We start from the raw sequence: 15925 nt of genomic DNA, 5'->3' as shown, positions 1-15925 counted from the left end.
CTCCAGGGAGCACAGAGGGAAAAGAAGCATGAGGGAAGGAGTCTGAATTCCCGCTTCCTCACCCCCAGTATACAGTACCCCCTCAACGACCTTGCATTTTGCTACAGTCTTCAAAGGAGGTGCCAGGCTTCACAATAGGTCAGCTGGGGAAGGTGGGACAAATGATGTCACCTGCTTAGTCAGTCAGATCTACTGTGACTTGGAGAGAACACAATTTTACACTTTCATTTCCTCTCCTTCAAAAGCTGGCCTGGTTTGCCTGTTAAGGATTGAAAAATGATAAGCCCCACTGCAAATAACATTCAAAGTGAGCATCTGTCACTAGAGATACTCACCACTCTCCCTCTCCCCTCATGCGTCATTCAGATTAGCTTTTAAAATTAAATGTCAAGCCACAGCATGAAAATGGAAAAGAAGGGCCTGCGCCTGTTCACAGGAAAAAGAAAGAAGCAGAAAGCAGCAGGGCAGCTGCCCTGGGTCTTCCAAACAGCTCTGCACGGGCTCGCTGCCCCCTCGAATCTACCGCGGCCAAACACCTGTCAGAGATGCGGCAGTTCCCTCTGCCTAACAAAGTACATTTTCCAAAAGTATTCTGAATGTTTTCAAGCCAGGTTAGAGGCAGCAAAGAAATGACTATGTAAACTAAAAGATCTTGGTAATAGTGTGTTTTGTATTTTGCTGTGTGAAAATACATTTTCATGTATCTAGTGATCAGACGTGTGCAACAGAACACGTGCGACTCTCTCTGTTCACGGAGATGGCATGTGACCTCGACCCTGAGGGGAGCTGCATTTATGCCCACCCCAAACTGTCATCGATCTGAGGACTGAAGTGGATCTTTAACCAAATGCCAGGTAAGTTTGGATCCTTGAGTGTGATTTCTAGAGTTTGGGACATTCCTGAGGAAATGGTTCCTTTCTGAGCTGCCCCTTGTCTCACAGTCATTTAATCCCTGTAACTTCAAATAGACTTCTCCCAGCAGGGACAGGAGATGCTGCTAGCGTCTTCCTCAGTGAGAAACAAGTCCCTCTGCTGGCAGATGATGAGTCCGACAGTCAGCTGTTTAATGAAGTCCACGCAAGCTCGTTCTTACAGCAAAAATTCGGGTTTGTGTTTGACCATTACACACTCGTGTACACCCTATACAGTTTCTTAGACTTTTTTTAAAAGAAACAAATCATAAAAACACCACACAGAAAGCAATAGTGATGTACACAATGGGGGTTCTAGAGGATTCGCAATGTTCTGCTTCTGGTCCTGGGGGCTGGTTACACAAGCGTGTGTGTTTTGTGAAAGTTCACCAAGCTGGACATATCTCTCTATAAAGGATATACTCTGAGCCTTAGCTTCTTCACTTATAAAAGGGGATTAAAATCTCTATTTCATAGGCTTGTTGTTTATCAAAAGCATAGTTTCTTGTTGATTAAAAGAATTCAAGTGCTCAGCATAAGAAAACATTCAGTAAAGGTCAGGTCCCCTTCTCCTCCCATCGCAATTTCATTTTGGGGAGTAGGGTGCCATCGCCAGAAAGACATGGGTTACCCCCACATCTTCCTTCCCCTCCACCTACCTTCATGCCAAAGGTAAATATGGTAATGACGATTTTGAAGATCAGAGCCAGGGCCAGCTGCCACATGGCCGTGTAAACCCCGACTCCAGCCGGCCGGTCTGGGATGTCATCCACAGGCCGGGTCATGTTGGGGTCGTTGATGTAGTCGCAGAGCTGGGAGGACTCGAGGGCCCCACAGTCATTGAACAGCTCGGAAATGAGCTCGCTTGTGCTCCGGCGTGTGTAGGGATTGGGGTAGGCGATGATGGCGGTGATGGCAGTCACCGCGATGACCTCCAGCACCGGGTACTTCCCCAGCTTGGTGGTTTTGCGCCTCCTGCACCAGGCGATGTTGCAGCGGATGAAGAGGGTTCCCCACAAGCCCCCAAAGACCCCAAGCAGGATGAAGGGGAAGAGTTCGGCCATGTACCACGGCGTGTGATATTCCACGTAAAAGAGAACAAGGCGGCTGTTCCCAAAGGGGTTGATGGATCGCAGAGTGAAGGCTGCCACCAGGGCCGCGAAAAAGGACCTCCACAAGGTCTTCAAGGGAAAGTAGTAACTGACCTGGGACGAACAAGGAGAAAATTAGAGACTGGCCAAAGGAAGAGCTGTCCAGAGCCCTGACCCCACTGATCAGCAGCCACCCACTGGCACTTGGAGCGAAAGTCACACTCAAGACCAAAGACGGGCGGTACTCACTTCCTCAGTCTCGGTTTAGTTACGACTAAAACACACCAACAAAGATACTTTGAAAACTCTATGTCTAAAGGTGTAATGGATGCTAGTCAAGGTGCATTCGAGCTATTTTTTTTAGAAAAATGAAAATATTTAATCATAATTCTGTTTATAGCACAGATACCCTCCTCAAAGCAAATCAACCTCTGGATTTGATTCTACAGACAAGAGAATAGATCAAGGGTTGGAAAACCCTGGCGCAGCAAATGTATTTGTATGGCACGTGAGTTAAGAATGGTTAAAAAAGGGTATTTTGTGATGTGAAATTTTCAAAAGAAAAACAATATTTTGTGACATGTTAAAATTATATAAAATTCAACCTTCAGCGTCCATAAGGAAAGTTTCCATTGGGACGCAGCCACGCCCACTCACATGCATGTTGTCTGTGGTGGCTTTCCTGCTACAACAGCAGAAGCCAGAAGATCTGCAAAACCTGAAGTGTTTACTATCTGGCCCTTTACAGAAAACGTCCGCTGACCCCTGGACTAGATTCATCTGGGTCGCCAAAACCAAAAATGTTTAATTAAGTTGGTTATGAGAAAGAGAGAGACTGTAAATCTTCAAAAAAAATATTAACTGGCAATTTTTAAAACAATACAGCACCACATGTCAATGACAGACGGCAGACATGACAGTGGTCCTGTAAGATTAGTACCATGCAGCCTAGGTGTGTAGTAGGCTATACCATCTAGGTTTGTGTTAAGTCCACTCTATGGCGTTTGCACAACAATGAAATCGCTAATGACGCATTTCTCAGAACGTATCCCTGTCATTAAGCGATGCATGACTGTTCTTGAAAACAGATGTTGACGGTGAATATTGTGGCTCCTTAACGAGCTGCAGGAACCTTGTTCAATACTCCTTCGAACTGAATCCTCAAAGGGTTGGAGCTGGAGGCCCACTGCTGTGCTACCCTACCCATCCACACGCTCTCCGGCCCTCCGAACCACCAATCCCTCAGCTGCCCTTCTCACCTCCTCTAGACTGAAAAGCACACCCCCGATTGGAGCACCAAAGGCAACAGAGACTCCGGCAGCAGCTGCAGCTGAAAGCACCTGCAAGGCAAATAGCTCTGTGTAAGGCCCGGGGCCTTTGTGCCCACAAGCGTGTGCAGGTGAGACTGGGGTGGGCTTCCAGCAGAGACCTACTCTGCGGATGGAAGCCAAGCCTGCTCACCTCACGCCTCTTGCCCTCGTTCTTGCTGTACTTGGAGAAAAGGCTGCTGAAGAAGTTGCCACAGCAACAAGCCACGTGCACCAGCGGCCCTTCTTTCCCAAGGCTCAGGCCCGAGGACACTACCAGCACCAGGGTGACAGTCTTGATCAGCAGGGTCCACTTCCCCAAGTAGCCCCTGATGATAAAGCCGCTCAAAATGGTCTTTATCTGAAACAAAGGACAGACAATGAGGGGGAGTGAGCTGCTTCAGGGCCACGGCTAGGAAAATCACTAACTCACTAACAGGAGAGGCCTTGTCCCAGCTGAGTCACTAAATCGCAGGAGAGAGGTGACTTTAGCTTGTGATTTAGCCACAACCTCATATTAGCAGCATGTATGTTAACATATAATTTTATATTTTATTAATGGAAACCTGAAACAATGCAATGCACAGTAAATCTGAAGAAATCCTAGAGTAATAAGAGATGATAAGGAGGACTGAATAAGTAATTATTGGAGGCTCATTTTATTTATGGCATCTTATCCTGCTCACGTGACCCGCTGTTGTGTTGAAAAGAGACTTGTATCTATTCATTCTAACTGTTAATTTTTGACTATTGAAAGATATCCAAGATAAAGAGATGGAAACCTATGTGACAAAGCAAATAAAACAAAATGTCAATTGAACTTTAGGTCGGGGTCAGCAAGCTACAGTCCGTGGGCCAAACCCAGGCCACTGTCTATTTTTGTATGATCCATGAGCTAAGAGTGCTTTGAACATTTTTAAATGTAGTATGTAAACAAGACTACTAGCCTTTTAGTGAGAATAGTTGCTCTATTTTGCCTCCGGACTCACAAAGCCTAAAATACTGACTCTCTACCTTTCCTGGAAAAGTTGCCAACCCCTGCTGCAGGCCATGCGTATATAAGTGTTTACTGTCCAATTCTTTCAACTTTTCTGTATGTTTAAAAACATTCTTTTTTTTTTTTAAAGATTTTATTTTTTTCCTTTTTCTCCCCAAAGCCCCCCAGCACACAGTTGTATATTCTTCGCGTGGGTCCCTCTACCTGTGGCACGCGGGACGCCGCCCCAGCGTGGCCCGATGAGCAGTGCCATGTCCGCGCCCAGGACTCGAACCAACGAAACACTGGGCCGCCTGCAGCGGTGTGCGCGAACCCAACCACTCAGCCACGGGGCCAGCCCCTGAAAACATTCTTAATGCGATGTTGGAAAAAGACAATGCTCAACATTCTAATAACACACCTCTGGGAGCATGTAAAAACGCTGGAATCCACGACAACCCCTCTCCTTCCGTCGAATTCTGCCCTCTTATACTGAAAAGGACTTTGACTACAGGGAGAGTTGTCTTGCTCCATTTTCAGATCTGCCATATTTTGTAAATACCAAATAATGGCTTTCTTCTTAAAGGTGCACATGAGTTTGCCTAACACTTTTGGAATTCAACTGGGTGCCAATATCAGGGATTAACTTGATATATTGGAATCCTCTTCCGCCCAAACAGTATTCTTTTGGATTTATAAACATCACCAACGGATAAATAACTTTTTACCTTCAACCTCTCTCACAATAGGCTGAAATGGAGTGAATGTTTACTGCTGAGCTAGCAATTTACAAGTCTGTAATCATAGATTAATTAGAGACATGGAATGAGTCAGCCAATGAAATTCGTGGTCAATTTCTGTTTTCCCATTGTACAACACACAATGGGACAATGTTAACGCTCGTCAGTGTGGGGATATTTACATAACTTCAAAGTGCCTCCTAGTGGGCACTGCTCTGCCAAGAAATCAATTTCTCAAACAGCTAGTACAGTCCTTCTCAACCTTGGTGCTCACTTGAATCACCTGGGAATTAGAAACCAGTGGGGATGGGCTCTCCCCACAGAGATTAGATGTGCTGCTGTGAGGTGTATCCTGGGCATGAGGATTTTTACAGCCTCCCCAGGTGGTTCTAAACTGCAGCCCAGGAAGAGAACGACTGCTCCATTCCTGAAAAGAGCAGTGCAAATATTCCTAATTTCTCAGTATTTGAGGGATGCTCCTGAAACACTCTTCAGCATCACGTGACCTTTGGGCAGAGTCGTGAAGTGAGCTAATCCTCGAAATTTTAAAGGGGTGTGAATGACCATTTTCATCTCAGGAATTAGTGATAGAGATCTGCGTCAATTCAAAGAGAAAGCTCGAGAGCAAGTAAGCATGTGGCATGAATTTCCACAGAACTCACTGAGCTCTTCCTACAGAACACAAGTGAGGTCTTCTAGCTGTATAATCAGAGGGGATTTCTCGAACTAGCCTTTAACTAATGGCAGACAGACTAGCGGTGGTTAAACTGGTCTTTAGCTAGTGGTAGTTGGCCTATTTGAGCCTGTGCTCTGGGGATCTCAGATCCCTTTATTTAACGGATGTTTTATTATGCCTGCCACAATCCTGTCCTTTTGTGTTGCTTCGAATAAAATTACCTATAATTTTTTGTCAGTTAGTTAATGTGGATTTGGACCCTAGGGTACAGTTTAAGAGCATAACACCATTTAGAAAATTACAAGCATCTAAATTACCTGAGCCTTTGCCAGCCATGACATGTGGTGAATTGAACAATGTAATAGGTATTTTGTAATTCTCTAAAATGATTTTATAAAATTGTCATGATCAAATTAGGGACTAAAGAAAGCAAATTCATTCCCAGTAGATGCCAAAATCCAATCACTTGCTTTAATTTGAATTAATAGAGACTGAATCAAGCAGGGCTTGAAGGAGATGTATTACAGGCAATTTGCGACTTGGTGGCAGTACCGTGAAAACCTTTCAGGTAAATAAGCGTGTGTGAGAGTGTTCATGTTTTGTAATGAACTGAAACATCAACTCAAAGTCGGCTCTATGTGGTCAACAGTGGTTCTACTAAGGAAGCAAAGAGAAAGAGAGAGGGACATCCTTGCCCCGTTCTCTCTCAATTCCCAAGTCCAAGAACTACTGGTCACTTTTCAACGGGCTTTATCAAGCTTAGACAAGAGCATTTATTACACAGAAAAAATGTTCTCTAAATTTGCATTTTAAAAAGATGTTTCCAAAGGAATTTCCATTCTCAGTAACCAAAATGTGTCAGAAGCAAATGGTAGGGAGGATGAGCAATTTTCAAAATGCGCAGAAGTGCACTGCGCGCAAAGTTGTTCTGACGCCACACGCCGTACAACTGCTTATAGCAGATCCCCTCGAACCAGGAGAAGCGGATTTCTAAAGAGCTCGGTATCTTTAATAAAGTGAAGAAGGGCCTCGTATCTCAATTCGAGTGAAGTCGGTTTACGGACTGCCTTGCGTTTTGACCAGGAGGAGTTTTCTTTTTATCCAGGAACCATTGATTTACGTTGACTTTTTCCTCTGCCCCTTTCCTCCAGAACTGGGGCAAGTATTGCACCCTTAGGTTAGGAATTTTAAGCTCTGCTATAGTAACAGTGAAAATTTTGCTACAACTGAATCTTAATAACCAAAACTTCATTATAACCTCCATTGGGATCCTGATACTTTAAGATGATGGTGAACCCTTTTAGAAATAGAGAAACGAATCTGTTACATACCATATGTGGTTGAAAGCATATTAATAACACAAGCCCCCATGTACCCACTCCAAGTTTAAGGTAGAAGAGTGGGTGCCTTTGAAAGCCCTGTGTTTGCTTCCTCAGTGGGACCTGCCTCCTCCTTCGCCCCAATCGTTCCCAGCCTTTCTTTACAGCTTTAGCACATCTGTGTGTCACTAAACTGGATGCGGTTTCATTTTGGCTGTTTACGGACTTTATATAAATGGAATCATACTTCATATATTCCTCTGCAACTTTTTTCACTTGATATCACTTTTTTCAGTTTTATCCACATCAATGTGCTCCTTGCATTTTTGTCACACAGGAAACTTAATGCTCGACTCAGTAACTCACTCCTTGTGAGTTCAGCTGTCACAACTAAAGATGCCGACTTTGGATGAAGGCCAAGTCCAGCCAACCCGTCACAGACAGAGCTCATATTGGAGCTCTGTCTACAAGATCGTGAGCTGAGCCACACATCTCTGGTTCTTGGAAGGGGAAGATGGGGCTGCCCATCACACCTTTTACTGCTGCTTTAAATTTTCCACCAATGCCCCATGGACCATGTCCTTATTTTGAAAAGGCAGCTTGAGTCAAAAATCGCCACTTTTGGGCAGTGGGAGCATAACTGAGATGCCAACAATGTGTTCTTTTATTGTCCACGATGCCTTGGGTCTTAGATAGCAAGTAAAATACAGTCAGTTCTGCCATAAAGCTTGTTTTGAAAACACAAATTTGTTCCAATGCGATTCATGTATTAGGGAAGAACTTGAGTACAATGTGAATTTCATGTCTATTTATGCACAATTTCATCTGGGGGAAACACGGGGTGAAGGCAGAAAACTATACCAGCTGAACCGAGCCATGCAGGGAGACACAAAACGCACACGGGCATGCGCCTCCAACATCTACCAGTTCACACGTGCACTAGGGAGTGTTTATCTACTTCTTAACTGTTTAATGTGTGTAAAAGTGTGCTATTTTTATTAGGTTCCTATCTTTTTTATATGTGTCCCCAATGAAGTTTTTGAGCGCCGTGCCCGTAAGCCCATTTGCCCCATGAGCTCTGTGGTTTCCGCTGTGTGATTTGGCAGAGCACTGTGAGTTTTAGGAAGGCATCTGTTGCATTATAGCAGAATGGGCTGTACTGAGGAACTAGGATGGTAATGCAGCTCATTTTCCAGGTTCCTGCAGCAATATGTTAATATAAACCATCAAAAATTCAGCGTAACATATTGTGGGTTTTTTTCTCTTTCCTGAAGCAAGACAATGTTGAACTTTTCTTTTGACAATCTTTCAATGACTCTAGCCCTTTCCATGAACTGCCTGGACCGGAGTGTGGGTGCAGGGCAGCAGGGACCAACGTGGCTCCACTCCCATAACTGGTCACATCTTTAAAGTCACCGTCTCCACTGCCTATGGATGTTGCTGAAGCACGAACTTGAAGGAGAACTGAACTGCACTGATTGTAGAGATAATATGAAAACTTTTAAAATTATTTCTGGCTAAAATTTTCACTGTCTGGGCTTTTTGGGAATTAGCTCAATTATCGTTATTCTACCCAGTAGATGGTCCTAGATTTGAAGTTTAGTCCCAGGCACTCCTCTTGATCGCTGAGGTCACTTCCTGCATACTTTGGTTACATGAAAGTGCTGAAAAATATTTATAAGAACTCTAAACTCACAGGCGGGCATTCACAGAGCATGTACTGAATGTGGAATTCAGTGTTTTAAAGATTGCTATTACCGTGTCACCAGAAAAGCAACATGTGGCAAGGGAGTCTAGTCCTAAGGGAATTTACTCAGCAGTCAACTTTCTGAGCAAGAAACCTCCACTATTGTCTTTTCACGTTACATCATAGATGCACGTACAAGTTACTAAAGTGCCATGTTTATGGGTATGGTTAATGAACTTAGATTCCACATGCTTTAAGAATTATGCCTGGTTTGCAAAGACAAGAATTTAATCATCTGAGGAGTAATAGAGCATAAATCCCGAATACAGAGCATAAATCCTGAAGCCGGAACGGGTTCAACTCCTAGCTTACCAGCTTAGTGGCCTTGAGCAAGGTACTTAACCTCTCTGTGCTTCAGTTTCCTCAACTAGCAAATTAAGAATAACAGTACCTACTTCACAGGCTCATTGTAAGGACTAAGTGTGTTAACAGATGTCAAATGCATGGAACTGTGCTTGACACATAAATGCTACATAAATATTTGCTATGCTTATCATTGGCACAAAAGAAATTCAGCCACCACTCACCTCTGGTATACCAGAGCCACAGGCGTATGGCGCAAATACGCGCACCAGGGAGACAGCCAGAAATGCAAACAGCAACGCCCACAGGATGTACATTAGGTAATTCAGAATGTAAGCACTGGCCCCCTAAACGACAGACACCAAACAAGAAAGAACACGTGAGCCATCACAGACCCAAGCAACTCGGCCCCCCGCCCCCTCCACTGACAGAGCGGCAGCTTTGATGGGACCGGACAGCTTCTCTCCCGGTCCTGTGTCAACCAAAAGGCCAGCCTTGCTTCTATCAGCTGTTGCTATTGCTACCGTCGGTACACAGAAACCCAGCACCGGGTATTTCTCCAGGAGCTGTTAACACATAGCTTCTTCCAGGCGAGATCTCGGCAGGCACAGAAACCGTGAACGACACTTGGTTTTAATCACCACTTGCACTACAGTTAATGAAAGGTGTGATGCAGAAAATTCTGCCTTCGAGACCCTGGAAGGTTTCTTTTGTCTCGTCTGGAGTGGATCGACCTCTCCTAGCTTTCCTTAAGGCCACATCCATGCGTAGCAAGCAGCAGCATTGCCAATGAGCAAGGTGGGGACCGGATTTTAGAATTACTGCCACTCAAATGTGGTCCCCGGACCAGCAGCAGCATCACCTGGGCGTGTGCTGGAAATGCAGAGTCATAGGCCCCGCCGAGAGCCGCTGCGGCAGACGCTCTGGAGGGGGCCCGGCAACATGTGTTTCAACAAGCTCTCCAGGGGATTCCGATGCAGGCTAACATTTGAGAAGCCCTTTCAGAGGGGAAAACTTGATCATCTCCTTCAGAATAATTCACTGAGCCATTTATTCCAAATTATCTGATGTGTGGAGAATGCTTTCCGAACCGAACACATAGTCTGGGGTCTCTCACGCTGAGGACCTGGTCTGCAGGGTAGAGACCACATTTCCCAGGCCTCCTCTTCTTGTCACCATCTGGAATACTCAAGTGAAGCGGGGAAGGAAAGCGGGGTCACCTACAAGTCAGGCCATGGACACGGCCCCATGTGCATCTATTAAATGCAAAAACACGTTCCAGGAGACTGCTCTGGCCTTTACACTCACATATATTCACACCCTATGTGGTGAGAAATCAGACTGAGGAATACATTTTGCCTACTTAAAAATGTACTGTTTTGAGACTAAAAATAACTTCTCACTCTTGCTAACAGTAATTCTTCAATTCAAAGTATAAATCTTAGAAATGGTTGAAAAGTCATATTCGGGGCCATAATTCCAAAAAAAAAAAACATATTGCAAGTAGGAGAGAAGGAATAAAATATGGCGCCCAGCCAATTTCGCCTGCCCACTCCCATCAACCCAAGTAGAGAATTTATTTTTGGAAGTAATGGAGAGCACTGAGAACGTGTGAGATTTCAAGACCCCCGCCTACTTCTGAGATTTCAAGGACTTAATTTTCAATTCCACTGAGAAAGAGGTTTAGCAAGATGGCCAAGTGCATTCCAAATAGCTTCAGCTGTGGTAAGCCAATCTGGCAAAAAAAAAGTGGGGGCCGGAGGAGATGTATAAATCGATTACACCTATCTCTCAAGAACAGTTCTAGCTTCAACAGTCCTCACGTTACCCCTAATGTGAATCTTGGCAACCTAGCTTCCCCTCACCTGGGGTTCTGATCTGTCAATGACCCACAGTCGTGGTAACCACTGAATTCAGTTAGAAGTTAACCCTTTTCCTGAACTAAGATTTTTATACAGATCTGAAGCACTAAGTGCCATGAAGGCAAGCACCCCAGTCTGTGATGCCCCACTAGAGCCCCTGTGCCTGGGACATTCCCGTCACAGAAGGCCCAGAAACACCCTCTGCAATGCGCTCATAAAATGCATTGGAAGATAACTTAAATCACAATGAGAGCCCACTTTACACCTGCTAGATGGCTATAATCGAAAACAGACAATAACAAGTGTCGATGAGGATGTGGCTAAAATGGAACCCTCCTATGCTGCTGGTAGGAATGTAAAATCGTGCCATCACTTTGGAAAACAGTCTGGCGGCTCCTCAAACAGTTAAACATAGAATTACCATGTGACTCAGCAATTCTCCTCCTACGTATCTACGCAAGAGAATGAAGACCTGTGTCCACACAAAAACTTGTACACAAATGTTCAAAACAAAATCATTCATAATAGTGCAAAAGTGGAAGCAACTGATGTCCATCAAGTGATGAATGGATAAATAAAATGTGGTCTACCCACACAATGGAAAATTCTTCAGCCTCAAAAAGGAATGAAGTACCAATTCATGCTACAACAATGAATGAACCCGAAAAACAGTATGCTAAGTGAAAGAAGTCAGACACCAAAGGCCACATATTGTATAATTGCAGTTATATCAAATGTCCAGAATAGGCAAATCTGTAGAGACAGAAAATAAATTAGTGGTTGCTTAGGGCTGGTGGGTTGGAGGGAATGGGGAGTGACTACCAATGGATACAAGGTTTCTTTTGGGGTATGAAGATGCTCTAAACTTAGATTGTGGCGATGGTGGTACCACTCTGTGAATATTCTAAAAGCCACTGCATTGTACACTTTAAATGGGCAAACTATATGGAATGTGAATTACATCTCACTAAAGCTGCTATTTAAAAAAAAAGATATCTTTTTGCCTTGATTAGAAGGTATAAAAATCAAGCCTATTTCTTCAGCATGATCAACAAACCACTCTTGGTAAGAAAAATAAACACTTTAAAAAATATATACATATACCGTGCACACGAAACAGTGGGGAAGGGCTTTCCAACTGAAGTTTGAACATTAGAGCTAGAAAAAGCCAAGCCATACTAGTATGAAGCCTGGACGATGAGCAGAACAGACACTTGAAGGTGAAACGGGACATTCCCCAAACGCCCAGCGGCGTTCCAAAGCACCCCTGGACGCTGCCCAGCAACCCACCTCTGACTGATTCACCAGCAGCTCCGACCATTTCTGCCACAGGGGACACTTGTCCCTGTCCTCAAAAGTGGTCTCGTTGGAAGTCCAGCAGCACTGCTCATGGCTGTACCAGAAGGCAGACAGGCAGACCCCCTCCTTCAGGTCAGTCATCCAGTCGACAGCGAGATCGATGACCCCAGCCAAGGTGCCTGGAGGAAACAGCAAGAGCCACATAGAGGAATCGCCCCTGGATGATGCGATGAGAACACGACATGGGGCCAACGAGGGAGCCCATGGGCCAGGAAGGCCACGCACCTGAGGAGGAGATACACTTGCTGAGGGCTGCCACTTAGATAGGAAGCTTCTTTCATTAATTGTGAAATCCCCTGAGCATTTATGGTGTGGGCAAGGCAGTGCCGAGCCCAAGGAGATACAAAGGCCAATGATATGTGGGTCCTCGGGTAGCTTAAATCAAGCAGGAGAGAGAGACACGCAGTTCTTCACTCGCCACAAGCCACTGGAGCCGGGCAGCTTTCAAGATCACGTCTTCCAAAGTTTAGAAACAGGGTCTGCACGCCCGCTAAGTGACATAAGCCCTCAGCAGCTTCTGGGGCAGGATGCTGGGGTCACATCCGTTAATGTTGCTCAAGGAAACATGACAATTCGGACAAAAGGGAGGTGTGACAACTACAACAGCCTTGTTATTTAACTAAGGTTTTACCACCAAATGGGAACCAAACTTGGAAAATCTCACTTCATAGAACTTTCTGGATTTTTAAAATTATGGATAAGAGATTGTGGATCTATCTAAGTAAATAACTACTTTAAAGGCCAATAGAAGTGGGATAAAATAGAGGGTTTCGTGGGCTACAGGAGGCTACCTTGAGTCCCTTTCTAGAATAACTTATTCCAGTCTTTTAGGAAGGCAGGAAATACTTTCAGGTTACTACAGTTTTCAAACTGTTACTGGATCTTTATTACAATATCAATTCCCTACCTGCATCCACACCAGGCATCCATATACCTGCACCAGGGCCCACCCCTCCCTGCTCTCCTCCTCTTACATTGGAAGCTGCCCATTCTTCTTGGGAGAACACCTGAATCCTCAACACGTCACAGACTCCCACAGCTGGCCCCTTGTGTCTCTCCAGCCTCATCTCTTTCCATCACTAATCCCCACACCCTGATGTCACGGTTAGCTGTATAGACACACTCCCACTAGTCTATCAGCAGGGAAGAAAGATTTTGTTGTCTGGTTTGTGTGCCACGGTAGGGGTCAAGCCAGACGTCCAGACCCTGTGTCCACTCTAAGTGGACAAAGGCCATCTGCCTTGTCCGTTGATGTATCCATGTCAGGTATCTAGTTGGAACTCTATATCCATGTTGAATGTATGAGTGCAATAAATAATGAAAATCAGGAAACTCAGGCCCATCCTTTAACTCAAGGGATATTTATTGAGCACCTACTTACTATGTGCCAGTCAGCATTCTTTGCCCTGGGGTTATGGCAGTGAACAAAGGAGACTCAGGTCCCTGTCTTTGTGGAATTGCACCTCATGGGGGAGAAAGGCACTAGACAAAAATAAGTAAATAAACTGGGGGCACCATTAGAAGGTGATAGGTGCTAGAGAGAAAAACACAGCACGTTACAATGGTGCGGCCACTTTGGAAAACAGACCGGCAGTTGCTCAAAAAGGTAAACAGAGTTACCATCTGACCAACCAATTTTACTCCTAGGTATATACCCAAGAGAAATGAAAACATATGTCCACACAAAGACCTGTACACAAATGTTCACAGCAGCATTATTTACAACAGCCAAAATGTGGAAACAACCCATATGCCCATCAATTGCGGAATGGAAAAACAAAAGGTGGTCTATCTCCACAATGGAACAGCATGTGGCAACAGAAAGGAATGAAGTACTGACACGCGCTACAGCATGGACGAACCCTGAAAATAGCATGTTGAGTGAAAGAAGCTAGTCACAAAAGACTGCATACTGTATGATTCCATTGATATGGAATGCCCAGAAGAGACAAATAGAGAGACAGAAGGTAGATTAGTGGTTGCCTAGGGCTGAGAGACGGCTGGGAACACTGGCGCTTGATAGCTAAAGGGTACAGAGGTTCTTTGGGGGCTGATGAAAACGTTCTAAAATTGATCGTGGATGTGGTTGCACCACTCCGTGAATATATTAAAAACCACTGAATTGTACACTTTAACTGCTTGAATTGTATGGTTTGTGAATTACATCTCGATAAAGCTGTTACAAACATAGATACGTACACACGTACATGCATACACACAGTGGGTGACGGGCATGAGGCTGAGGAGGGCAGATGTACTTTTATAAAAGGTGGTCAGGAAATGCCTGAGGCCGAAGATGACATTTGAACAAAGACCTAAAAAAGGTGAGGGAGGGGTCCTGCAGATATCCAGTGGCAAGACCTAATGATCACCCCAAATTCCACTGTTATTCATTCATTCATAATCACTGTTGGCCCACACCCAATCTTCCTGGCTGACTCTGCTTCAGACAGGGCTGGGAATCTCAGCTTCCTTCCGTGGAACAACAGTGACACCTAGTGGAGCCTTCTGATCAATGCCCTGCAGAGTGGACCTTGCTTGGGCTTCTCTATCTTGAGAGTCAGAATATAATGTCCGGGGTGCCACTGAGAAGATGACGGGCCAGGCAGTGAGATCCCTGAGTCCTCTCCACCGTTAGACCAGCTGGGGATCGGGAAAATGAACAGGGCACACTTTGCTGGCTTTCCCTTCCAGGTACATCCAGATCAAAAGAATACTTCAGCCACCTTCATGTCAGTATCACCCCATTCTTGCCTTCCTCCTATATTCTTTTGCGGATGTGTCCACAGGATCACCCTTCTCCAGTGGTTCTCACCCCTGGCTGCACATTGGAATCACAGGTGGCGGGGGCTGGGAGGAAGAGAAGGAGGCCTTTACTCAATGCTAAGGCGTCATCTCCAGGGATACCATTTCACTGAAGCCCAGGCAGCAATAGATTTTTTTTTAATCCCCCAGGTGATTCTTCCTGAAAGAACTGATGGAAATTGGGTTGATACTGAAGCCAAGTGGTCAATATGAGATTTCTTAACAGCCCAATGGGGCTCTTAGATTAATCAATAAACCTATGCTGCGCTGTTTACTCCAGCAAGACGCCAGAACATCTATTCCAGATTTCTTCATTTTCCCTATTTATTTCACCTTCCTAGGAATCAAGAACAAGGACACGGTACAGTAACGTTACTGCCTTTATGCACTGGGAAGGCCACTGGGAGAGGAAGGATAGAATGGGAGAAGTGGATGGACAGCTGCTGTGACCAGGATTCTTCCTGACGCACTCCTCTTGGCTCTGTGTGACATGCCAAGACAGATGGAGCCCCTCCCGGGCAACTGAGCCCCTCCTACAATCGCATATGGACTAAATGAAAGAGCGAGCGGAAATCACAAAATTCGTATCTATGCCCTGTTATAGTCATTCTCTGATCAATCCTATGACCATTACTATTATGTTATTACAGGTAGGGGATTTTTATTAAGAGAATCTCTTTAGCATGCTCACACTTTTATTCTTAGACATTAACCTTCACAGCCTGCTAAAAGGAAATAAGTTTCAGGAAACAATTTCCATAGAGAGCTGGTGTGCTTGATATTAAAAGGGCAAATTTCCCCTCCAGATATTTGTCCATTCACTCTGGAA

At 44.8% G+C, this 15925-nt stretch overlaps 1 protein-coding gene across 4 annotated transcripts in view; it reads right to left on the bottom strand.

The window, feature by feature from the left end:
- Positions 1-15925, bottom strand: part of CLCN4 (chloride voltage-gated channel 4) — a 68100-nt gene that overhangs the window by 18503 nt on the left and 33672 nt on the right. For all 4 annotated transcript variants that reach the window (XM_070502045.1, XM_014855393.3, XM_014855397.3 and 1 more), the window contains 5 exons: positions 12223-12410; positions 9295-9417; positions 3464-3670; positions 3262-3342; positions 1571-2116 (listed from right to left, as the gene is read on the bottom strand). In XM_070502045.1, coding sequence (XP_070358146.1) covers positions 1571-2116; positions 3262-3342; positions 3464-3670; positions 9295-9417; positions 12223-12410 — 1145 coding nt within the window. The remainder of the gene's footprint in view (positions 1-1570; positions 2117-3261; positions 3343-3463; positions 3671-9294; positions 9418-12222; positions 12411-15925) is intronic.

This window comes from Equus asinus, chromosome X (genome assembly GCF_041296235.1).
Source record: "Equus asinus isolate D_3611 breed Donkey chromosome X, EquAss-T2T_v2, whole genome shotgun sequence".
In the NCBI taxonomy this organism is placed as follows: Eukaryota; Metazoa; Chordata; class Mammalia; order Perissodactyla; family Equidae; genus Equus; species Equus asinus.
This window is presented reverse-complemented; position numbering and strand designations above follow the sequence as displayed.